Raw genomic sequence first — 25,900 nt, 5'->3', positions numbered from 1 at the left:
GCTTCAGTTTGAAGTCTTGTGTCACCTTGGAACACTGGATGTTAATGTTGGCTGAACTTTGCAAATGTCTGCTGGTTGCATCTGGCAGTTGTGGTGGCTGAGTGATGTCGTCTAGTTTGGTCTTTTTTATTTAATCTTAATGTCTGTTGTAATGTCTACTGTATGATTTGTCTCTGAACCTCCGGCTGTGAACCCTTCAGTTGTGGTAAATACTCTAAACTGTCCTGTTGGCTTCCTGCTGTGAACTCTCCAGGTCTTGAGTATGATCTGAACAGTCAAGTGTTTGGACAGCACATTGCAGTACCGATCATCCTGAACTCTGTGACGGGATTCATGAGATCCACCAACCCGAAGAAGCCCCTGGTGCTCTCTTTGCACGGGCCAACCGGCACAGGAAAGAACTTCGTCAGTCAGCTGATCGCAGAAAACATTTACAAGAAGGGAATGAAGAGCAGCTTTGTCCATGTGTTCTCAGCACTACTTCACTTCCAGGATCCAAATAAACTTGAGACATACAAGGTATGATAAAAAAAACTTTACACAATTCAAGTTCTGTTTGACCTTCTGTATGAATTGAATATGTTACTGTTTCTCCTCAGTCTCAGTTGCAGGAGTGGATCAAAGGTAATGTCACCAAGTGTGGACGCTCCATGTTCATCTTTGATGAGATGGACAAGATGCACCCTGGTCTGATTGAGAGTTTTATGCCGTACCTGGAGTACTACAACGAGCTGGATGGAGTTTCTTATGGGAAAGCCATCTTCATCTTCCTCAGGTGAGAAGATGAAGACATTTATTGAACCCTAACACAATAATAATGACAGTTTGGGAGGAATTTAAATGTTTAGGAGTAATGGGAAAAATCTGTTTACAGTTTTGAGTCATGAGTGATGAAAATTCTACATAGTACGTCTTTTGACACTTTAGAATGAGGATTTTTATGCAGTTTCCTTCTACTTGATGGTGCAAAGTGTTTTGAAAATACATTATTTAAAGGATAAATATCTCATATTTACTGTACTTAATCATTAAATGAACAATGCATTACTCTCAACACTGTAACACGTTACTTTGTAATGTAATACTGCAATTCCAGTACTTTTGGCAGTAACTAATTATTTAGAATTAATAACGCAGTCACAGTTACTGAAATTTAAATGGCCTTGTTATTTTTTTGTCTCTTTCCTGTAAAATTTCCCTTAAGAAACAGGAATTCTTCTGTCCAGGAAGTCTGGTTTAATGTAGCTGTATTGTAGAGTGTATTGTACACTGTCAGCAACAAGTTGTGATAATGAAAAGGAAAAAAGGTGTGAAAATCAATCATAACCTGGCAGGGATACAGGAGAATTGTGATCTTTGGAGGAAATAGGAAGCACACCATGACAAAAGTTACAAGTATGGGCATTTATGATTCAAATTTGAACTGAGGATGCAACATATTAAACTGTAATGAATGCTTTTGCACCCTCATAGAACTGGGCCTGTATATAAATAATGATTATCATCATTAAACATCATTAACATTTAAAATTGACACATTACATGTATTGTTTTGGTTATTTAATAAATATAAACGCTGTAACAATCAGTTAGTCAGTAGTTAATTCTAATATGTATTCTGGTCTTCCTCCAGCAATGCTGGAGGGGAGATCATCTCAAAGACAGCCTTTAACTTTTGGAACGACGCACGAGTTCGAGAAGACATCAAGCTATCAGATCTGGAAATGGCAGTCGCCGTTACAGTATTTAACGACAAACGTGAGCAACATATTTATTTTTTTTCCTTTGGTCACCACACAAAGATAGATTTTATGAAAAACTTCAATTTTCTTTCTTTTTTTTTTTTTGATGAAAGGCTGTTATCTCTCAATCTCTTTCTGTAGATGGCTGGAGGCATTCAAGCTTGATTGACAAGAACCTGGTGGACTTCTTCGTCCCGTTCCTGCCTCTGGAGTACCGACACATCCTCCAGTGTATCGGCTTTGAGATGAGAGCTAGAGGATTCCAGCCAGACCAGAAAGTGGCAGCCGAGATGGCCAAAGACTTGGTTTATTTCCCCAAAGTTGAGAGAGTGTTTTCTGTCAAAGGCTGCAAGACGATACACGCCAGGTTGAACTTCTATATAAATGGCAGGGGCTGACGGATACATTACGTTTACATTTTTAACAAAGAGAAATGTTCTCAGCCGAATAAGCGAGGAGAGGAAGTCAAGCTAAATATTGTTTTAAAAAAACACTAAAACTAAACTGGTAATTCTGACTTGTTGTGTCTACATTTTGAGGATTTGAGGATGTGAAGTTGACTTCTTAACTCTACGGATGTGTTATCCTGATGCAAATATTATACTTGAATACATTAATTCGCTCTAAAAAAAAAGTGGAAGTCTTAAGGTAAATACCTGTCTGCACTGGTGGACTTTGGGGACAATTGCTTGAACGTAACACATGATCAAGTGTCCTCTATGATGGCCAGTGTGCATTAAAATGTGAAAAAGTGCCTTATACAGTAGGGAAAACACAATGCATTAGCCATGAACAGTCCTACAATAAGTTTTAATTATTTGACAGTAAATGCATCACAACTTTCTGCACTCTGGTGCCCTTTTCATTTTTTCGCCCCTGCACCTATAGACAGTCTGAGTCCACCTCGGCATGTGTAGCTGGTCTCTGCAGCTTTCAGGTTGGTTATTGAGTATCTTTTTGTCTTTACCTTAAAGGGACATTTCACCCCCAAAATAAAAATAAAATAAAAGTTTTCCCTCTGGCTTGTAGTGCTATTTATCCATCTATACTGTTTTGGTGTGAGTTGAAGAGTTTTGGAGATATCAGCTGCAGAGATGTCTGTTTTCTCTCCAGTATAATAGGACTAGGTGCTGTTTCTTTCTACAAATCATGACCGGGTCGCTCAAAATAATCCAAAGACCTTGTTGAAAGCAGTTTTACGTGAGAACTGCTTTTTTTCTGCAGCAGAATCTACCAGAGCAACTTTCTTTCTGCTAGAATGAAAGTAGTTTCTACATGAAACTGGCTCACAAGGGTTTTACTTCATTAAAGTACACAGAAATTCAGTTATAGCTACCTAACCTGTCAATACTACGACCACTGCCTCTGACAGTTTAGGTTTGAGTGTGTAGTGTGAATAGCTACTTAAAGGTATATTTAAATTATCTAATGTACATTTGTGCAAAAGAAGGAACTTATGGACAAACAATTAATAAACCTTATATTAGGCTAAACAACATCAACATGTTTGGTATTGTAATCCAAACGTAATGGAAAGTAATCGGATTACATTTCTGTAGGTAAGGGTTTTATTCAGGTTACTGTTTACATTTTTAACAGGTAATCAGCAATGCATGGGGATACGTTTTTAAAGCAACCCTCCCAAAACCTGCACGGTCGGGCTTCATTTAGCCTCAGGTGAACGTCACCTTTGGACTCTGACGTGACGTCAGCTCCGGACGCGCATGTCAAACGCGGCTCTGCTCTTCTGTGTTGACTCAGTCCGCTTTTGACAAACAGTTTGACGTGCCGACAGACACCCTGAATATCTTAGCTTTGTTTGCTTTAGCCGGGTCGGATGAAGCGGTGACGCTCGGTGCGAAATGAAGCCGGGGAATCAACACGTCCTGCTGCTGTGGATGCTCGTCTGCTCCGGCATGACGGAGGCGATCGAGCCCATCAGCACCAGCATAGCAGTCGGCATGGCCGCGGCTCTGACCGGGATTTTAGCCCGGTACCCGAACATCCTCTACTATTTCCACGAGTGCTGTCGACCCGAGTGGATTTCTTTCAACAGGACGGGTAAGACACGGGTATCAGCCACCGCAGCTGATTCTTTTTGTGATCTCTTCACATTTAATATCTGTGTTTTATTTAGTATCAGCGATTGGTTTAACGTTAACCGAGCAGGTGCAGCTATACGTGTATCTTAAGTGTATAAAACTGTATTTGGCTGACTGAAATATTTTCAATTTCTCTATTTTTTGGATCTTTCTCAAACTTGCTCAAACAGTTCATGACGCTGAAGTTAGCTTCATGTTCATAGTTAAAGGGATAGTTCACCCAAAAATGAAAGTTCAGTCATTATCTGCTCATTCTCACGCCGATTGAGGGTTGGGTTTTGTTTTGTTTTTAAGTACACAAAACACTGCTGGAGTTGACGGGAAAACAGTTTTGCCGAATTTCCCAAATATTATTTGGTTATAGCCAGAGACTCTTTTGAATGGCGTTTCAGATTTGTAAATCCTTTATTCTGTTTGTAAAAATGCTAAAAACACAGGACATCTTGCAGCATTTTCACATCTAGACCACACTGGACCAGGTCCAGATAAGACACCTCTCTGTACTAAGACCTGTCAGATCTAAATTAGATTATTTCAGAGATGCCAGAGACACAATTTCAGTTTTGTAAAATGTTTATTCTATTTTTGAGGAGTAAAAACATTAAATTTAACTGCTTTTTTCACATCTGGACCACATTTTACCAGATCCAGATCAAAAACTACTTCTTAGGCTTGTGGCATTAGGTGAATTAGATTAAGCCACAGACTCTTTATGACCATGTCAGATTTACACTATTTGTGAAAATGTAAAACGGCATTGTAAGTGTCCTGTGTATGATCTTCCAAGAGATTATTATATTATAATAATATGAAAAAATATATTAAAACTAAACAATATGTGGGAAAGTGAAAATACTTAATCAGTAAACTTTATTGAGAAATAAGTGTACAGACTTTTTGGTAAAAAGAAAAAATACAAGCGTGGGCACAAGACCAAAATATATGATGTATATCTTCTGGAACCAGTTTACAAAAAGAGCAGCCCACATCAATTGATGTTCTTTTTTTATATCTTTGAAGAAATACTTTGGAGGGATAAAAACGATTAATTATTTTAAATATCACTTACTGGTAGGCATCAGATTATTATCTTTTTTAAAATAAATAAATAAATAAAGTACTAATGTCTTTTATTGTTGTTTTTAGGGGAAAGACAGATCCGACCAATTAACCAGTTTAAGAAACGAATCGGAAGCTGACTTCACTATTTTGAACAGAGCTCGACGTGATTTGTCGCGTGTTGATGACGTATACGGAAGTTCCCCGTTGTAAAGGTGCTCGGTGGTTAGCCTGCTGGTTCAGCGCGTTTTTTTTTTTAGCGCGGTACTAATGGTTGTTTTTAGCAGGTAAATAAGGTTAATGTCAGGAATAAAGCGAGCTCGACGATGAAAGCGGCACACCTCTGTTTGTTGTTACACGTTTTTTCGGCGTGCAGTGTGCTGGTAAACACGTTTGATCCGATCACAACAACTGTGGTTGTAGGTGTTGGTGCAACACTGGGGCGGACAATCTGGAATTATTTACATGAAAGTTGTGATCCAAAATGGATAGCCTTCAATGCAACAAGTGAGTATGTGCGTTGTTTAAATGTGTAGATATATGCGTGTTGTGCAAAGGCGTTAACTACTTGTTGGCACTAACGGGCGGTTTAGAGTAGTGCCGTGCCTTGAGTGTCGAAACCGAAACCTAACTGTGAGAAATACTTATTTATTAGCAGATATAATATAAGATATAATAACACATTCGGAATGGTCTTTTAAAACAAAATAAACAACGTTCAGGAACGCGTCAGGCCTGGATTTCAGTCAGATATTCAGGGTTTTCTTACAGTGTTTTATTGCAGAGGTGAGCCACATCGTACAAAACAAAGGTTACCTCCATTTATATCATAAACAGTAATTAGGACAGCAGTCAATCAATAATTTCACTGGAGAGTAAAGGGACAGTTCATTCATTCATTCATTCATTCATTCATTCATTTAGAAAATTCAATGAATTGTAAATACAGGTTGTTGTTTCTTTCCACTTGTTTGGTTTGGATAAGTGGGTCAGAAATCTGCTTGTCCAAAGTCAAGTTTTACTCGCCCCTACACAAGTGTTTTATTTACTGATATTTATCAAGTAACAACAAAGACTTCGGTTAACTGTGATGTTTAATCTGGACCGGGGCTGTCCATCCCAGCTTCTCAAAGTCCAGATGTCTCTTTTTGTTTGATCAAAACCCAAAACATATTCAGTTTAATGTGTCAGGAAGTGGAGAAAAGTAAAAAATATCCACATTTGAAAGGCTGAAAAGAACATTTTCTGTCATTTTTGCATGAAAAGTCTTTAACCAGTCATTGGTAGCAAAATAATTGTACTTCACCAGTTGGGCCAGGAGATAATCAACAGACCTGTTGTGAGGAAGTTTATGTTGGAACTACTTTATTTCTGTCATATATCTCCAAAACCCACATCAAAACAAATGTGGATGCATTTATAGCACTACAAGCCAGATAAGAAACAAATGTATTTTTGATTTTGGGGTGAAATGTCTTGCTGTTTATGTTTTTCAGTAAGTTGATTTATGCTTTGGTATAAAATGTCAGAAAATGCCTGCCATAATTTCCAAAAGCCAAAGGTGATGTCTTTATTTGCTTGTTTTGTTGACCAGCAGTCACATCCTCAAAAATGTGCAATTCACTATTACGTAAAAAAGCAGCAAATACTCATCATTCAGAATCTGGAATTAGGTCTATATTTAATCCATTAACAATCAAATGATTGTTTATGATTAATACTTATTTTGTGAAATAAAACCTGAACCTGAAATGACTACTTTAGCTTTACAAGTGAACTTTGATTTGATATTTTGTCACCTTTCACCTGTTAGATGGGTCATGGCACAAGTTGAAGCAAGATTACCACCTCAGCTTAACAGTTCTTCAGAGGGAGATTTTGAGAGAGGTGTTTCAAGTCGGTGACTAATCCTGTTGACTTTCTGCTGTGTCCTCCGTAGGTCTGCAGGTGGACATGGAAAACAAACTGTTTGGACAGCACATCGCGTCACGCATCATCCTGAAAGCCGTGAACGGGTTCATTAGCAACGACAACCCGAAGAAGCCCCTGGTACTCTCTCTGCACGGATGGACCGGCACAGGGAAGAACTTTGTCAGTCAGCTGATCGCCGAAAACATTTACAAGGAAGGAATGGACAGCAGCTTTGTTCATGTTTTCACATCTGAACTTCACTTCCCTCACTCGAGTCTTTTGGATACCTACAAGGTGTGATGACAAACATTTATTTTACATTGAAACACAGTGAATTTTATTTAAACATGCTGCTGTTTCTGTTCAGTCTCAGTTGCAGCAGTGGATCAAAGGTAACGTCACCAACTGTGCGCACTCCATGTTCATCTTTGACGAGATGGACAAGATGCATCCTGGCCTGATTGACAGCATAAAGCCGTACCTCGACTACTACGACAAGGTGGATGGAGTTTCTTATCGGAAAGCCATCTTCATCTTCCTCAGGTAAAAATCTGACCAGTCAGAGTTTTTCTTTAGAACCACAGAAAAGGATCGATCCAGGGAACCAAAGTCTGTCTTTTAGGGTCACATGAATAGCAAGTAGGTGTGTAATAATTAAGTACTGTAGTGCTGCAGAGGCGACCTGGCCTAAAAGTTCTGTTCTCCAGATGAAAGAAAATATGTTTTTGTTGGTATGGACCGCATAGTTTTGTTTTTTTTTTAATTTTGTGGTCAAAATCAGAAAATAAATTGTCAGCTTCTTCCAATTGTATCATTGTCTAAAGAATGGAGGTAATATTGTATCATGATGAAACTTTACACTCCTAATAGCAAGTGCTAAACAGAAAGAAACAATTAAGAATAGTTGTGTGCAAAAATGCAGTAAGAAACTTGGATTGTAGGGATGTAACTGCAGGAGATAATTAGAGGCAAATTCTAACCCGTCTTGCCTGTTTCTAATCTTCGCCCCAGCAACGCCGGAGGGGAGAGCATCATACAGACGGCTTTAGATTTCTGGAGAGACGGACGAGCTCGAGAGGAGATCGAGCTCAAAGACCTGGAAACTGTCCTCTCTCTGTCAGTGTTCAACAACAAGCAAAGTGAGTATAAATTAAACGACTGCTTCCTTGTGTTGCTGTTTTAGGTATCATTCAGAAATATGAACACCAGTTCCAAAAACAAGTTGGGGCAGGAGCAACAAAAGGTTGTGCACTGCTCGGAAAACACCTGTATGGAACATTCGACAGGTAAACAGGTTAACTGGTAACAGTGTCATGTTTGGGTATTAAAGGGGCGCAAACATGATGGAGTGAGTTTCACCGTTTTGTGAAAAATGAAAGTTAAAAATGAAAAGTAAAGTTAATCTGTCTGAACATTAAATATCATGCTTTTGTACTGTACTGAATTAAATATAGATCAGAAAGTATTTGCAAATTCTTGCACTCTGTTTTTATTTAGGTTTTAGACAGTGTTTCTTATTTTTTGATTTGAAGAAAAACAGATTTTTTTTTCCCACTACAGTACGGTGACTATCTGTTCATCTCGCCCTGCAGGCGGCTTGTGGCACACAAGTTTAATCGACAAGAACCTGGTGGACTTCTTTGTTCCGTTCCTGCCTCTGGAGTACCGGCATGTCGTCCAGTGCGCCATGGCGGAGATGAAAGCCAGAGGACTTCATCCAGACCCGAAAATTGCGGACCAGGTGGCCAGAGATTTGGTTTATTTCCCCAAATCTGAGCGGGTGTTCTCTGTCAAAGGATGCAAGACGATAGAGAGCAAGTTGGACTACTACAACGACAGCCTCTGATGGACGCTGCCTTCGATCACTACGTGCACTTTTTTTTTTAAAGAAGAAAGAAAAACGCTCTCAGCCAAATGACTAATGAGAGGAAGTCAAGCTGACTGAACTCTCTGCAGAGGTGTCTCCGTCTGACCTTGTGGCCACGTGGAGGATTTCGACAGGCCCTTCTCCAGTGTTGCGTCTCGCTTACACCGAGCGAAGAGGCTGATGAAAGAGCTCAGTGCCAGTCGAATGAAAAAATAATAAGACTGGAAATGCTATCCTGTGTCACTGATTAAAGGGTTTGATCTCTTTTATGTCGCCCCACAGTGAGAGTCTCAGAGCTTGTCAGCGACTAACAGGGTGTCCTCCTGTCAGTGGAACCATGGCATGTCACTGTTGTGCGTTTGTTCTTTTTTTTTAATGTGTACTGGAACCACCAGCCTTAAGTCTTTTTTAATTGCAGCGTTATTTCTTTTTTAAGATCTACTATTACTAATAGTAATAACACATACTTATATAGCGCTTTTCAGGACACTCAAAGTCGCTTTACAAAAAAAGAGAAAGATAAATAAATCACAAATATAGCAAACAACAAACAGCAACAAAAATAACAAGTGACTTTTTGAATATGGAGAGAGAGGGTGGGTTCTGAATTATTTTACACACATGTCCACTTTTAGTTTGACAGTCACAGTTAGCCTTCAACACAGCAGAACTGCTTATAGCAAAGTCTACAGAATGCAGAAAACCCATCGTGTTTTTTTTTTTTACAGTGCAACCACACATTTTATCTGATACTTTACAAACAGGTTCTGTTGTATGAGTGATACACCAGGATTCAGTGGTAATTTAATGCTTCAGGCTGCAAAGTCTACAAAATGAAGAAAACAGTCTCTATAAAATGAAGGAAAATGCCTTGTTCTGTCAGTCTAAAACCCACAGAAATTCAGTTTAATGTGATAATTAACAGAGAAAAGCGGCTAAAAACAGCATTTTCTGCCATTTTTACATGACAATTACTTTGATTAATTGATAATCAAAATGTTTTAGTAGTTACATCAACATTAAAACCACTGAAAGGTGACGTTAATAACACTGATAATCTCCTCCCAGTGGCATCTGTCAGTGCGAGGGATATATTAGGCTGTTTAAAGATCTTCCTCGTCGATTAGTCTGTTGTCTGTTCAAGCCAAAAGTCGCTTAGTCTTCATACATTTATGATATTGATTTGGTTATTTAAATATGTATTTTTGTGGCATAAATTGAGACGCTTAAGAAGGAAACAACAAAAACGCACAGGGATGATAAGTGGTTGTTAAACAAGTTTCAAGTTTTTTTTTAGCTGTGCCACTGCACACAGAGCAGTGCAACAACATGACAGGCCGTAAACGTTTCAGTCTCAACACCATCACAAACTGCAAAACCAGCTGAGGGTGCGCTGTCAGCCCCCAACTCGCCGCGGAGCATGAACTGAGGTGGTGCGCCACAGTGGCTGGCAGGCGAGGTGGTCTGCGGTGCGCTGGGATTTTATACACGAACTGGAAGGGACACTTTTACTCCCAGTGACTGTGATAATCTGATGTTTTCACATCACGGACAATAAAGAAAGGCATCAAAACATCTTAGAGTCTTAGTGGTAAAACATACCATGAGGCCAACGTGGAGGTTAGTGTGCTGGTGAAGTGGAAAAAAAAAACGGGAACGAATTGTTGAATATTGGTATCAGACGGACAAATCTGAGTCAGGCACAGCAGCCCAGTTGCCAGCCATCAAATTTCAACTTTCAGATTCAGTTGAGCTCTGATGAAATGACAGTTAGTAGCCAGAATCGTCCGCAGGGGGCCAACGGTTCGTTTTATTTTAGATTTTACACACAGAGCTTTTTTTTCCCAGCTTCTCAAACATGATCATTTTCTTGTTTCTTTAGTTCTCTCTGACAGTAAACTTGTGTGTCTTGGTTTGTGGACAAAAGAAGACATTTGAGGACGTCACCTTTTAGACTTTTGGGGTATTTTTCACCATTTTCTGATATTTTATGAACCAAATAGCAAATTTAAAATTTTTAATCAAGCAAATGATTAACAGATCATGGAAATAATTGTTAGTTGGAGCCCTAATCACAGCATTAGTCGGGTGGTTTTAATGTTGTTGGTCATCAGTGAATCACTGAACAGTTTAACTGATATCGATGTGTCCATAGTGAAATGTTTCCAGATTTTGCCTTACAGTTATGATTTTTAACACCATGACTGAACTCTGTAGATGTTTTTGGACACTGTATAAACTCAGGATAGAGTCCTCGCAACACACACAAGAAAATGATGATTTTTACAAAAACTAGATTTTTTTTTTTTTTTATTATTCTTGAAACTTGACTGTTGTTGAAGAATACACAATTATAATTTATTGTAGAGTGGTTGATTATCCAATTAGTTTGATTTAAATTCAGCTAAAAGTTTTTGTTTTTTTTAAAACACTATACTTTGTACCTGGATTTGAGACCATGACAACAACAAAGAAGTAATGAGAGGTTTTCTAAACACAGTTTGTGCTGAATGTGAACGAGCTTTTTTTCTGGACTGTGAAAGAAAGTCACTGGTGTGGATGGAACACAAACACTAGCGAGCTTCTCTGCTGTAAACACATCAGACGGACAAGTCATGAATAAAACATAAAACTTAATCAAAATGTTGCTGTTTTTAATGCGTCACCAGAGTTGGCAAAAATACACACAGGCTCTACTTGCGAAAAAAAAGAAGTACTGATTCAACTTCTTCACTAAAGTTAAAGTGAAGAAGTTCAGGCTCTGAAATGTAAAGTAAAAAGTCGTCTTCTGAAGAACATTTCTACTGACTGTTTCTGTGTGAAGCTAACTAAACCTTGCCTTTTCTCCGCTGCAGAGTCTTCCCCTCGTTTGTTACACCTGTTGTGAGTGATAAGGACTGATGGATACAACGAAGACTTGTCCTTTTTTTCTATAACACAATCATGATCCCACAGACGTCCAAGAATTGAGCCAAACTAAGCAACTGAACTAAGGCCCAACACCTTTTTCCAGAGAAGAGGCCCACAGTCTCACGACTCTAAAAACCTCTGTCTTGACTGATCAATTGTCAAAAGTTTGGACACACCTTCTAATTCAATCTTGTTTCTTTACTTTTCAAAATTAGTTTTCTACATTGTAGATTAATACACTGTAAACCCAAATAAGTTAGCAGTACTCTAAACTCATCACAAAACAGAACTGAATACATTTGTTTAATACATATACATATATTAGTATATATGTAAGTACATAGACCATTATATCATGCTCATTAAACTCAGTTTAGTAACAGGAGGAGTTGTGTAATAATCAAACAGCTTGCAAAACACTACTGTGCAAAGTGCAACTCCAGGTCTGAGGTGAACATAAAGAAGAGGAAGAAACAGTTGTGACGTTATGTGGTGGATGTTTCAGGCGGGTCCTCGTCCTTCTGCTGTGGAGGACGGCTGCAGGAAAAGCACGAAGCCGAAATTAAGTTACTGAGTAAAACAGTTTGTAGTAAAACTAACTTTAAAAGTAGAGTTATTTTCATACTTTACTATAATAGAGCTCATATAAGTTAGATGGAAAATTCTGTTTTGTTAGTGCATGATTGTTTTGCATATTTACTGTACCAATAAAGTGTTTTATGGTTACTGGTTCCCAAGCTGGGGGTCCCAAGCCCTACTTGGGGTCGCCAAAGCTTCACAGAGAGGTCATGAGGCCACCACTTTCTTTCTGCGAAAGCATCTACTGGAACTATTTTAGAATCTACCAGAAAGAAAGCAGGTCCTACATGAAACAGCTCACAGCAAGATCTGCGGATTATCTTGAGTAACCGGCTAATAATTTTCGGAAAGAGACCCTGGTTTTGAATTTTTCGTACATATTTTTTGAGCACCACAAGCTTAGTGTGATCTAGTACCATTATACTGGAAAGAAGACAGGCATCTCTACAGCTGACGTCTCCAAAACTCTGTAACTCACATAAAAAATCCCAAAGGATAAATGCCACGACAGGCAAGATGAAAGATATGTATGTAATTTGACAGTGTTTCAAAAATGCTGCACATATGTTTAATCCAAAAATCACAGTCTGAGGCCTGTTTCACAAATCTGCAGTCTGTTTAGTTTTGATCCATTGAGGAGTTGCGGAAATCTGCACCCACCAAGATTTATCCTGCTGCTCCAGATGTCCTGTTTTTATAAGCAATGTGTTTATTGTGAGCTGCTTCCTGTCCGTTTCTCCGTCGAACGTCAAGCAGCAGTGAACACAATGACCCGGGGAGGAAGAGAAAGACGCTTGTTAGTAAAGAAAAAGTTGTGTTCCACTCCCTTTGTGGGCTCTGACTTTCTATGAAAACAATAGATTACACTCAACGTTGTAGAAGATTACTGCAGTTAATACACAAAACTTTGTTTACACTCACCACCAGGTTTGGCATCTATTTAAAGGGACAGTTCACATTAAATTCAATAACACATATTTTTCTTCTGGCCAGGAACTTCAAGATCATTACTGATCAAGACTTTTGTTAAAAGCAGCTCATGTGGAAATAACAGCAGAGATTCAAAAAAATCCAGCAGTAAGAATAATGTCCATGTGTCCAGGATGTCATCTAACACAAGTTGATCAATTTGTTTGGTATTGTTACTTCTGCTCAAGGCTTCATATTGGTAGCATTGATACTTTGGGGATCGATATGCCCACCCTGTGTTTAGAAAATGCTGCACATTGTACCTTTAATACTAATTCACTGTGTTAAGATGACAAAACCTGTGCTCCTCATCAGCTCTGCTTTTCTTTGCCTTCTTTACTAAAAACAACTCTGAACCTTGAGTGAGGTCTGTTTTACTGTTTCCAGAGTAAATAACTAGCTAAGCAGCTGAACCACTCTCTTCTTATATTCAGTAAAAATTAGCAAAAAAAGGGGACATGAGTCAATAAAACGATCAGTTGTCATATCGAGTTTATTTATATCACATTTAACACATTAATCAACTCCATCTTCTTTTCGTTTGAGCTTCTTGCGGTTACAAAAACGGTTGTGTTGCCAGGTGCAGGCAGCATCAGTGATCCTCCGGACGGTCCCGTGGTTTGAAGGCCATTGTTTGTTGCATCTTTGTGTTCTTTGTTGTCGTCAACACTCCTCGTGTAAATTCAGTTAGTGATCAGGTACAGTCTGTATAAAAGGACAAGAGTCTTATACCAACAGAACGGCATTAATGCAGCCATCGTTCTCTGGGTTATTCGTCACCTGGGCATATTTACCTGCGAAGAAAAAGAAATGTAAAAGTTAAAACATTGTCACATAGCGCACTAATAGATACAGTTCAATTATCATATTATCAACCTGCACAAAATGTTACTGAACACAGTCTGGTTTTCTCTGTTTGCCAAATTTCAGGCAGGACAAAGACTAAACTGAGTTCTTGAATATGCATTTAAAGATTGTTTCTTACAAGCTTCAATACATTTGATTCTATTGTTGTTAGGACTGTATCATTTTAACCACATGGTATTAAAAAAGTATCTGACAATCAATACTTTTTGACACCTTTAGTAGGAGATAGACACATCAGTGTAGAACATGTAAATACACTGAACACACTGTGAGCACTCACCCCAGATAACTTTTCCTCCTTGTGTAACCAAGCCCAGCTCGCTGACGTTGACCTCTACGACTGTTCCTTTTGTGATGACTCCCAGAGAGGTGTAGAGAGGCGAGGACGGGTTCTTCTTCACGCCGAGGATGGGGAGACAGAACGTGGCCTTCAGCTCCGGGTGTGTGACGTGAGCCTTCTTAAAACGCAAACCCTGGAGTCCAATAAAGACAGGAAAATCATTTAGGAGTTAGGAGGTATTCAATGCCGGCTTTAAGATAAATTCTGAGCACATGCGAAGAGACAGTTAGCAGGTTATTCATGTCTAGAATGTAACGATAAAACAATACTGTGATCTTACCATGGGTCTGATGAAACGCTCATATTTGGGAGGTTTGCGAGTGAAGCCGTCGCCGACAAAGCAAACTTTGGTGACCATCCTCTTCCAGGCCTTCTTCTGTCTCTTTCCAGTTCTGATGACTTTAAGCACTTCTGTCTCTCCCTGAGCTCGCACCTTTGGCAAAGGCACCTCCCATTTGCCCTGCAGAAACCCCCCCCCACACATTTGTGTTTAGAAAATCACACATTTAGATTTTTACCATAAAATTAACAAATTAAAAACAGGAAATCAACCAGATACTTACAGCCTTCTCTTTCCTCTTCTGTTTGATCATGTTAGAGAGAACCTTAGCACGTGACTGTCCCTCTCTGTCCAACAGGTAGGCTGGCACTGCTCCCTCTGGGGTCTTATCGTCGTTCTTCTGCTTGGTCTTCCTCTGTTCGTGCATTTTGATGCTGCAAAGATACAAGTCAATTGTCAAAGTTACAATTGTTTGGCTGTTTGTTGGGCGTATGTTTCAGGCATTGCATTTTAAAAACAGCTAGCATTTATGAAATGCACAGTATGTACATTTTGCCACTAAACAAAAGACTAGTGTGGAATCATGTGAAAACGAGGTAATATTTGCGCCTTTTTTATTGTGCCTTTTCCTGTTAAATTCAAGCAATTTTCAAGCTTTTCCAGCACCTTACAGCTAGAATAAATTACATTTATATACTCAAAATGATTATTTGCGTCCACATCTGATAATAGCAGGAAGCAAAAGCAAAGGTTCTCCAGCTTATTTAGTGTCTTTATCTAAAACACGAACTATTCAGTCAGAGAGCGATTTTATTACAAAAGTAAAAATAATCCAGTGATAACACAGTTGAAAACATTTGGGATAATGCAAGTACTCAACTTAAAATCTATAACATGTCTGGCATTTTCAGACATTTTAATGGGAAAATGTTACATACTGTAGCTTTAAGACAAGCCCAGTTTTTCTCCGTTTATACTCACGTCTTCTTCATCTGGATCTTCTCTGCATGTCTCTGTTTGTGGTACAATTTGGCCTTCAAACCGATCAACTTCCTGGCTTTCTGGGACCGCTCATGGGCCTCACGGCTCTCCTTCTTCCTTTTCTTTTCATGGTGGTCCAGGCGGTAGCCATGCCGCTTGCGGTGTAACTCAATGTGCTCGTTCTGGGGCTACAAAACAAAAGCAAAGGTACATTTTAATTCAACTTCAGTTTCCAATTACAAGTAATAACTACTACATACAACATTACATTTATTATAGAATAGGGCTGCACAACTAATCAAAATATGATTGAAATAGCAATATGGCCAAGTGCAATTTCCAAATCACAGAAGCTGCAATTTTTTGAGGAAGGAAAATGTTAAACAGCATTATAATGAAGTAATGTAATGCTGCAGAGATACTGACCTATAAATATTCCCACTAATCGTGAATCATATTGCAATCGCACCGTAAAAATAATCACATTATGATTTTTCTTGCCATATCGTGCGGCCTTAGAATAGAAGCTTGAATGTCGACCAATATGTCCTAAAAGTCTGCTCAATGGTAACTTCTGGCAATAAACCAATCTTATTAGCAAAATGTAGATTTTTGGAAGCTTGTATTATTTAAATTGCCACATTCATGTTTACAACACAATCTACATTGTGTTGTAAACATTTAACACAATTTGAATAAATACCTTCTATCTGCATTTTGAAGGCCAATACGGCTGGGTGATCACAAATGGGCCAGTGAAAACCATGACATATGAGTGAGGAAAACAACAACAACAACAACAAAAGAAACTCCAAACAGAACAGTGCAGCCCTTTTCAATTGAATGCTATTATTTCATCATTGATTAAGCTGCCAATGATTTTCATGATAAGTTGTTCAGTCAAAAACTGTTATCACAGTTTCCCAGAGCCCAAAGTGACATAATCACTTCAAGTGACGTCTTGATTAATCAATTGATTGTTTGGTCTATAAAATGTAAGAAAACTGTTTTTAAAAAGTGTATCAATATGTATCAACAGATTTTCAGCATTGTTTCTACAGGAAAGTTGCACCGTTCAGACATTTAGCACTGAGCACACCATATGGCAGGCAAACAAATAACTTTCACAAAATAAGTGCATAAACGTGTAATTACAATTGTACCTCCGTCGGTGTAATTATTAACACTGAACTGAGTATCTATCAGTTTTAATATTTACACTAAACACAACAGAAGAGCAGAACAGCACGTCACGCTGCCACATGTGAACCAAAGCTAATGCTAACACAACATGCTAACCTGCTAAACTGCTTGATAAAAGTCAAATAATAACATTAAAAGGTCTTGTTTTCTCACCATTTTGTGTGTACGGAGTTAAGTGTTACAGTCAATACGTCGTAGGTGTTATCGGTTGGTAAAGACGCAGGATATTCGGTGTTTTTGCTTGAGGCTGGGGCTCTTTAGGTGTTGTTTTCCCCGAAGCCGATACTTAGAGGAAGTATGTCATCCTGACGTAACGGCTTGTCCGTTGATTTAATGTGAACGGCACCTTTAAATTACAAACTGTAATGCAGTTATAAAATGTATAAAACGTCAGTAATCTATGAAAAATAGACACGACATATAAAAACAAAAAAGAACGTTATGCAAGTAGCTTACAGAGAAATAAAACTGGAAAATCTAGATTTGTAAAACTCTCGCGAGATTTGTTTATATTGTTAATTTATTGTGCACGTTTTTCTGTGTTTTATTATGTTGTAATTATGTTTTAATTACATTTTTTAAAGTTACAACGCCGTGATTTAAATATAATTAGGTTTACGGACAAAAACATGCAGCTGTAGTCCGCGAAAAATCACGGTTTGGGTTAAAATGGTCACTCTCGCGATATCTTTCGCGGGTCTGGAATTCTCATCTAGACACGACCTGTTTACCATGACGCTGAACTCGATTAGAGACTTAATACAAGAATTTTTAAAGATAAATATCGAGTAAAAAAGCATGGATAATTTTATGTATGTATATCAAACAATTTTAAATCCGTTAATATTTCTAGGACCGATTTTTTGTTCGTGGTCAGAATTATAAGTCTCGCACGTTGTTTCTGGGGGATGTATTTTGGAGCCGTACCTTGTGCAAGCGTGACATTTGACAGTAAAGATGTTGTATTGTAGGGCATGTAAATGCTTTAGCCTGAGATAAATCCAATGTTTATCTGCTTGTTACAACTATAAGTCTCCCTGTTTTCATTTTTTAAAAATTGTTATGGGGTAGCCGTTAACATTTGGGTGGCGCTGCGTATTAAAAATGCAATGGCGCTGATACTGAGGGAAAAGTTTGGAAGATAAACAGACATTGAAGCTGCTTTTTAGAGCCTTTCGGACATCCAACATGATGATTTGGGTGAGATATATGCCAAACTAAGAGCTGTCAGTGCTACGTTATGTTTATTTCTTATTTTACTGACTTCATAAAACGGGGTTGTTGTCATTCACAGGGACGGTACGTACTAAGTGCTGGACTCCAGTGCTGCAGATGTAGAGTGAGCTGTCATGTTAAAAGACATTATAGCTTTCTGCCAGGTATGTTGTTTCCATTGCTAACTGTAGATAGATAATTACGATTAAAGGGACAGTTCACCCCAAAATCGAGTTATATTTTTCATCTTGCCTGTAGTACTGTTTATCCATCTATCTCTCTATACATATATCCCTGTCATAGATGATGTCAAATCATTGCGGGCTGTGGTCAACCCTGATATATCCAAGTAAGTAATTGTAGTCTGAAGTTTTTTTTTTTTAAACCTTCAGCTGTGCTCTTGGACTCTGAGTTAACTCTGCACTGTATCATGCAGGATCCGAAACATCGGCATCATGGCCCACATTGATGCAGGAAAAACAACAACCACAGAGAGGATGCTTTATTACTCTGGATATACGAGAGCACTTGGAGGTGTGTACGCTGGTGCAGCCCTAATTCTAAAAATGTTGGGATGCTGTGTGAAATGTAAATAAAACAGGATGCAATGGTTTGACCTACATTAAACTGAATACAGTATAAATGTTTAATGTTCAAACTGATTAACTTAATTGTGATTCATGACCTTTTATTCAGTAAGTGTTTGGGAACTGAGGACACTAATTGTTGAAGTTTTGAAAAGGAAAATCTTTCTCATTCTTGCTTGATATACAAGTTCAGGTGCTCAACAGTCCGGGCCATGATGTTGAAACACGTGCAGAATGTGCCTTTATGTCAAATTCAGAATGAGGGTATACTTACAAAGAAGCTTTACTTACATTTTGCACAGGGTCCCAACCTTTTTTGAAATCAGTATTTAAAAAAAACTAAATGTGGACAGTTGATTCTCTATAACTCTTGGGCAACCTACTTGTCTTATTAATTGATTTGTGTTACTCACTTGCTTCCAGATGTGGATGACGGGGACACGGTCACAGATTTTATGGCTCAAGAGAGGGAGCGTGGCATCACCATACAGTCAGCAGCCGTCACGTTTGACTGGAAAAGTTACAGAATAAACCTCATAGACACTCCAGGTAGAAACGACATTCTTGTGAGAATAAAACATTCAGTGGAAATGAGAGGGAGCTCAAAAATGAGCCTCTGTGTGATTTCAGGACATGTTGACTTCACTCTGGAGGTCGAGCGGGCGCTTCGCGTTCTCGACGGGGCTGTCGCCGTGTTTGATGCTTCTGCTGGTGTTGAGGTTTGTCTCTGCTGTCAAACTGCTTCTCTCTTCATTCAAACATATGTTGTCATCATTATATAATTATTTGTACTTGTGTTGCATTGAAAATACCAACAGGCTCAGACTCTGACTGTGTGGAGACAAGCAGAGAAGCACCATGTTCCCCGTGTGTGTTTCCTGAATAAAATGGATAAGCCTGCTGCAAAGTGAGTGACTAGACAGGACAAAAATGTACAAGTTTTTGGTAAAGTCTTTTTCATGATCTGGTTTTCACGTTGTCTTTCAGCCTAAGTTTTTCCATTGAGAGCATAAAACAGAAGTTGAAAGCCAATCCAGTCCTCCTGCAGGTAGGCCTTAAAGGGCAACTTCAACATTTTTCAACCTGGACCCTGATTTTACAGTTTAAAAATCCTCAAATGCATTTGTACTTTTTGCTATTGTCCAATTATGCAAAACAGAACAGTTGTGGTGTCAAATATTAAGAGCTATTTACAGACTGTGTGGACTAAAACAAACAATGATAATAATAATAATAATAATAATAATAATAATAATAGTAATTAAGATCACTGTATGTGATGGGAGAGTGGCATTTGAATATTTCAGAGGCCAAATTTGGGCTTCTATGGCTGACATGGAGACAGAAACGCTCTGTTTATGAGTTATGCAGAGATGCTGTTATCTCAAAAGTAAACAGACAGTCTTTTCTGCAGGACATGAACACTACAGCCGTTTCAGACCGAAATAACTGTTTTGTATGTATAATATTAATGGAGTTTTGCAGGCAGTGAGACCGGTAGCCACTAAGCTCTTTGTTAGAAGTGTGTATTTTCAGAGCAGTGGCCTTTAATAATAATTATATATATATATATGTTTCCATGTTTTGCCTTTCTTTCTTTTCTGCCATGCCAAGTGTCTTTGTCTTTTTACTATTTAAAGCACTGTACAAATAAAATGTATTATTATTAAATATATATAAAACCTAAATTTAGAAAAAGGATCAAATGAACAGGGAATGCTGTCAGTAAAGCTAACAAGTAATGACAGTCTGCATTATGTTCTGTTAAGTAAAGAAATTCTTAATATTTGCACATATCAGATAAGGTAACATTTATTTTTATTACTGTATAATGTGTAATGAGTCAATTGTGAAACAAACTATACAGACCTAATGATTGTGTGTCATCATGTCATTTCATTCTCTCAACCTGTTTCATAGATTCCTGTCGGCAGCGGCAGAAACTTCTCAGGTGTGGTCGACTTGTTAACCAATCAGAAGCTGATATGGAAGCCGAGTTCCGTGGGAAATGATGGACGGACGTTTGAGAGCAAACCTCTGGACCGGTCGGATGATCCAGAACTCCTGCAGGAGGTCAACGAGGCGAGGGCGGCTTTGATTGAGCAGGTACCCAACATCACGTTAACGGCAAAGATCACAATTTTAAACATTAGAAACATTAAGATGTCGGTTTATTCTCCGGTTCGTGTTTTTGTTCTCACTCACAGGTTGCTGATCTGGACGACGAGTTTGCCGAACTGTTGCTGACTGATTTTAGTGACAATTTCAACGCCGTTCCCTCCATCAAAGTAAGTGTTGTATTGCTTGGTACCGCACAGTATCACCCTTTAAAGAAGCACTGTTACAGAGTGAACCGTGCTGATGTGTCCACAGCTGCAGGAGGCTGTGCGGCGGGTGACTCTGGCCCGTAAAGGCGTCCCGGTGCTCTGTGGGAGCTCTCTGAGAAACAAAGGCGTTCAGCCTCTTTTGGACGCCATCGCCGCTTACCTGCCCGCCCCAAGTGAACGACACCACGACCTGGTGTGAGTGAATTCTTTAACAGATAACTAACACACACCTGAGCTTTTAGATCCTTCTTTCCATTTTTTTCAGTGCTGAACATACAGTATTATTCTTTTACCTTTATGTCTTTGTGTATTTTCACTTATTTATTATTATGTTTTCGGTTGTTCACCCATCTCATTCCTGTGAACATGAAATCTCAGGAACGTCTTGAGGGAATTTCTTCAAATTTGGCACAAACGTCTGCTTGGACTCAAAGATGAACAGCTCAGATTTTGGTCAAATGTCACTCTGACCTCACAAAACATGTTTTCTTCAAGAATTAGACACATGTCTAAGAGATTAAATGATGAGGTGATGACATTTTGTATCCAGAAGGTCAAAGTTCAATGCCACTGCGACATCATCCACAACGGTTCGGCCCACATGTGATCTGCAGACTAAATTCAACCATCAAAGTGTGCAACGCAGTTTTATTGTCGCTGTTACTCGTCATAATTCCCTGAATCTCACTGCAGAGTTCCTGCATAAAGATGAGGCAGATGCTGCTGTGTTTTACTCTGCGATGTGGCAGTGGAGTCAAAGGAAGAGCGACTGATTTAAAAGCCATCACATTGTCTCTATCAAGTGAAATCCCCATATCTGCTGACTGAACTTCCTCACAGAGTTCTGTACAGCGAGCAGGTTATTGTGAAATAAATCCTGACAGAATGATGCAGGATTTGCATCCAATTTTATAATCTGTTGCACTTCTACCGACTGTGTATAAATGCCCTACTTCAAAAAATCCACACTGTCCCTTTAATGTTAAGATGCTGGGAGATAGATAAAAATGTCAACAAATACAAATCACGCTGGAATTGTCCTTCGGTACACAGTATATGTAATGCTATTATGAAATGTTTCGTCATACATTTGTTCATTGACTATAAACTGTGTTCATCATTCTTTGTCCTCCAGGCGGTGGTACAAGGACGACCTGTGCGCTCTGGCCTTCAAGGTTCTCCATGACAAGCAGCGAGGTCCTCTGGTGTTTCTGAGGATTTACTCCGGTACTCTGAAACCACAGACGGCCGTCCACAACATCAACAGAAACAGCACGTACGTGGTTTTCATTACAACCTCCAACCAACCAATCAGTTTAAATAGGTAGCTGTCAAAATTTTTTTTGTGTATCATGTAGTGAGAGGATGAGCAGGCTGCTGGTGCCGTTTGCTGATCAGCACGTAGAAATCCCCTCGATGACGGCGGGAAACATCGCTCTGACTGTCGGACTGAAGCAGGTAGAGCTTCACGTTTCTTATTTTCTATTTTGAAGGTTTTCCCCTCGAATGTGTTGTTTATGTTTTCCACTTTCACTTAAGACCGTCACAGGGGACACCATCGTCTCATCGAAGGCTTCTGCAGCAGCTGCAGCCCGCCGAGCCCAGAATGACGGCGAGGCAGGGAAGAAGCGCAGGGAGCAGGTCAACGTGGTGCTTTCAGGGGTGGAGGTTCCTGATCCAGTCTTCTTCTGCACCATAGAACCGCCCACCATGGCCAAACAGGCTGGTCAGTCACAGTGATTATAGTTTTGTGCACATGCTCCAGGAATCGTGTAGTCACTCACACTTTTTAAAAATTTTTTCTCGAAAGATCTTGAGAATGCACTCAACTGTCTCCAGAGAGAAGACCCCAGTCTTAAAGTCCGGGTCGACCCTGACTCTGGTCAGGTAATACCATCATTGGATTAGTCAGGACTTCCTTCAGTCAGAGCATCTGCCACAACTAAATGTCTTGACTCTCCGTCCTCCAGACCATTTTGTGTGGGATGGGAGAGCTGCACATCGAGATCATCCATGACCGAATCAGAAGAGAGTACGGCATTGAGACTCACCTCGGACCTCTACAGGTGGCCTACAGGGAGACTATTCTCCAGGAGGTCTCTACTACAGGTACAACAAAACACTGTATTTACTCCAATACAAGTACAGATACTTCTGAAAGTAGTAAGTACTGATTCAACTTCTTTATTCAAGTGAAAGTGAAAAAGTACAGCCTGTGAAATGTCCTCAAAGTAAAAAGTTGCCCTCTGAGAGACATTTCCGCAGTGTACAGTGGTTGAGTCTCCCTCTCATGTCTTTTTCATTGTTTTTAAGCTCCTTGACTTCTTACTTCACTTTTGATCCTCTTACATGTTTTTCCTCTTGTGTCTTTTTCTGAATCCATTTAAGTACAGTAACAAAGTATTTGTACTACCCACCTTTGAGTAGAAAAGGTTTTTCAAAACGTGCGTCTGCTAGTCGGCTTCTTTGAACCTCTTCCGATTTTTGTCCCTGTGTGAATTTTCCTGTTCCTCTGATACCGTAGATACGCTGGACCGTACTGTCGGCGAGAGACGACATGTCGTGACAGTGGAGCTGTCCGTCAGACCTGTGGACATTTTCTCTTCGGGTGGTTCATGCGAGTTCGCTTTCACAGAGGAACTGGAGGCGCAGCTGTCACCAGAAATGAAGGAGGCCGTGGAGAATGGAGTGCGCAGCTCGTATCTTCAAGGTATCATTGAATGAAACTCAGTCGAAACAAAAAGAGTAGGATGAGTTTACAAAAGAAGGACTTTGATTGCATTTTTACCTCGACCCTCCGAATTTTTTTCAATTCCTGCTTCAACCTCCAGGTCCACTGCTTGGATATCCTTTACTCGGTGTGTCCACGCTGATCCAGAGTGTCAACATGGAACCAGGAACATCTCCTGCCATGGTGTCCGCCTGTCTGTCCCGCAGCATGTTGAAGGTAAACCATTACGGCTTCCCATGTCATAACTGTAAACTGCAGCATTAACGAAAGATTAGCAACAGGTATATCAGAGAAACTTCCTGTTTTAGGGCTTCGATTAGGATGGAACTTTTCCAAATTTGGTATTATTGAAGCATTGTCTTATCTTAGGTTAGGAAATCCTAAATAGTCAAAACAACTTTGCTTATTATCTAGTAACTTACGCTGCTTTTCTCATCTCAGCGAGCTAAACAAATTTCTACTGTTTTTTTTTTTTTTTTTTTTAACATCTGGTTCTGCTTCTTTGGACGCAGGCCCTGAGGCTGGCAGGAGGTCAGGTCCTGGAGCCTGTGATGTCACTGGAGGTGACTGTCGGGGAGGAGCACCTCAGCACCGTGCTGGGGGACCTGGCCCAAAGACGAGGAAACGTCAGAGATATCCAGAGTCGCCACGACAACAAGGTGCTGCTAGCATCTGTGCCCCTGGCTGAAATGATGGTGAGATATGACCTCCAGTCCAAACATTTCGTCTGCAGCTTTTTCAGTCCAACGGGTCACCCTGACAATTATTTTTAATATCCCAGGGTTTGTACAAAGTCTTGGAAGTTTGCAAAATGCTATACTATGTATGGTATATGCTTTATTTTGATTATACTACTTGAAAAATTCTTTATTTTCCAAATAATCTGATGTTTCATCTATACAATTACTCGTGTAGACCAAAAATCTTTTAATATTTAAAATGAAACAATCCTGTTGTCATATTTGCCACAGTTTTATTAGTCCTTTGTTGATCCCTTAAGTCTTGATCATGATTATTTAATGCTTGCTAATTTCTAAGGAAGAATTTAAAGTTATTTTAAGTGGAGTTGAGAACTTATGTATAGTCAGTATATTATCCACAGTAGATGGCGGCTGTTGTGCCCCCAGTTTGGAGAAGCAGAGGAGTACGAGCACATAAGCTATGCAGTGAGCTGTACACTATATTTAGAATATTAATAAATATGTTTTCATCCTTTTAACGTTCCGTCACACTGCCTTTTACGACAGGAAACCGCCATTATATAAGCTAAATATTGCTCTGTCTTGAATGACCAAACTCCATTGGCAAAATCATTTATTTGCCCTCACAGAACATAGGAGCTGTTAAGACTACCGCTGCCTCCATCTGTCAGTTTTTGTGTTGTTGTGTGACTTTGGTGAATCTGACCTAACCTTTTAAAATACCTAAGTCACACAATAACACAAACAAACCAACCAGCAGTGGACCAGCAACTGTCACAGGGTGTGAGGTTAAATTTACGATTTTGCCTATGGAGTTTGGTTGGTTTGGAGAGTTCGATCTTTGACTTGCGAAACAGTGGTCAGGCCATCTGACGGCTTGATAAAGTAGTGAAAATAGTGTAAATATGTTTAGCTTCATTGCCTCATACAACCCTGCTTTAAACAATCCAAACTATCCCTTTAATATGAGTGTAAAGGAATTCTTTAAACTTTATTTTACACAACTTTATTTCTAGTAACTATTTAAATGTTGTTATAAAGGCTTTTGGAAGTTATTAGGTAGCTTGAAAGTGCTTGAATTTACTAGCTGTATGAACCCTTCCATTTATGTCTGTTTCCTTTTTAAAGGGCTATTCCACCATCCTGCGAACACTGACGTCCGGCAATGCCACCTTCTCCTTGGAGCTGGACACGTATGAGGCCATGAACCCCCAGGACCAGAACACCCTCCTCAAAAAAATGTCTGGTCTGCTGTGATCTCGTTCTCAACACAGTGAAACTGTCCAGCAATGGGACCAGCAGCCTTCAGAGACAGAAGAACGGCTAACACCCAAAAAAAGACTTACAGTAAAGACTTGACACTGACAAGTAGCCTCAGTAAAATGCTATTTTTAGCATGAATACCCACTGCAGCAAAGAGGACAGACAATACAAATAGTGAACCATGTTTTTAGTTGGATGCAAAATAAATCTGCAACAAATTATTCCAGTACCTTTTCTTTTTTTATGAATATGAAACAGACTCGCAG

The 25,900-nt window shown here is 39.4% G+C and overlaps 5 protein-coding genes across 6 annotated transcripts in view; 4 read left to right on the top strand and 1 right to left on the bottom strand.

The window, feature by feature from the left end:
- Positions 1 to 525, top strand: part of LOC146308535 (uncharacterized) — a 36,934-nt gene extending 36,409 nt beyond the window's left edge. Inside the window, exon 5 of the mRNA XM_084746650.1 lies at positions 201 to 525. Within this exon, the coding sequence (XP_084602776.1) occupies positions 201 to 525 (325 nt within the window). The remainder of the gene's footprint in view (positions 1 to 200) is intronic.
- Positions 526 to 561: 36 nt separating this feature from the next.
- On the top strand, positions 562 to 2,140 carry LOC146308534 (torsin-1B-like). The gene is made up of 3 exons (XM_084746649.1): positions 562 to 775; positions 1,634 to 1,758; positions 1,884 to 2,140. The coding sequence occupies exons 1-3, from the start codon at positions 651 to 653 to the stop codon at positions 2,138 to 2,140; spliced, it is 507 nt and encodes a 168-aa protein (XP_084602775.1). The 5' UTR covers positions 562 to 650.
- A 1,316-nt stretch (positions 2,141 to 3,456) lies between these two features.
- tor1 (torsin family 1) lies at positions 3,457 to 8,950 on the top strand. Of its 2 annotated transcripts, none has more exons than XM_084746257.1 (5): positions 3,457 to 3,803; positions 6,843 to 7,108; positions 7,182 to 7,357; positions 7,826 to 7,953; positions 8,407 to 8,950. In XM_084746257.1, the coding sequence occupies exons 1-5, from the start codon at positions 3,605 to 3,607 to the stop codon at positions 8,658 to 8,660; spliced, it is 1,023 nt and encodes a 340-aa protein (XP_084602383.1). In that variant the 5' UTR covers positions 3,457 to 3,604; the 3' UTR covers positions 8,661 to 8,950. The 2 variants fall into 2 exon arrangements, with proteins under 2 accessions (XP_084602383.1, XP_084602384.1); XM_084746258.1 differs by lacking the exon at positions 3,457 to 3,803 and adding an exon at positions 5,095 to 5,410.
- Positions 8,951 to 13,617: 4,667 nt separating this feature from the next.
- Positions 13,618 to 17,123, bottom strand: nsa2 (NSA2 ribosome biogenesis homolog (S. cerevisiae)). The gene is made up of 6 exons (XM_084746285.1): positions 16,964 to 17,123; positions 15,608 to 15,795; positions 14,910 to 15,060; positions 14,627 to 14,806; positions 14,287 to 14,479; positions 13,618 to 13,933 (listed from the first exon to the last, which is right to left on the bottom strand). The coding sequence occupies exons 1-6, from the start codon at positions 16,964 to 16,966 to the stop codon at positions 13,866 to 13,868; spliced, it is 783 nt and encodes a 260-aa protein (XP_084602411.1). The 5' UTR covers positions 16,967 to 17,123; the 3' UTR covers positions 13,618 to 13,865.
- Positions 17,124 to 18,295: 1,172 nt separating this feature from the next.
- gfm2 (GTP dependent ribosome recycling factor mitochondrial 2) lies at positions 18,296 to 25,860 on the top strand. Its single transcript, XM_084745482.1, has 18 exons — positions 18,296 to 18,374; positions 18,462 to 18,559; positions 19,036 to 19,161; positions 19,243 to 19,331; positions 19,431 to 19,519; positions 19,600 to 19,660; positions 20,533 to 20,718; positions 20,820 to 20,900; positions 20,986 to 21,134; positions 22,075 to 22,215; positions 22,298 to 22,397; positions 22,479 to 22,665; positions 22,750 to 22,826; positions 22,910 to 23,048; positions 23,464 to 23,649; positions 23,771 to 23,886; positions 24,183 to 24,365; positions 25,500 to 25,860. Exons 2-18 carry the CDS (start codon positions 18,481 to 18,483, stop codon positions 25,626 to 25,628), a joined length of 2,118 nt encoding a protein of 705 aa, XP_084601608.1. The 5' UTR covers positions 18,296 to 18,374; positions 18,462 to 18,480; the 3' UTR covers positions 25,629 to 25,860.
- The last annotated feature ends 40 nt before the right edge of the window (positions 25,861 to 25,900 follow it).

Source organism: Lutjanus erythropterus, chromosome 20 (assembly GCF_056507025.1).
Source record: "Lutjanus erythropterus isolate fLutEry1 chromosome 20, fLutEry1.hap2, whole genome shotgun sequence".
Lineage (NCBI taxonomy): Eukaryota > Metazoa > Chordata > Actinopteri > Lutjaniformes > Lutjanidae > Lutjanus > Lutjanus erythropterus.
This window is presented reverse-complemented; position numbering and strand designations above follow the sequence as displayed.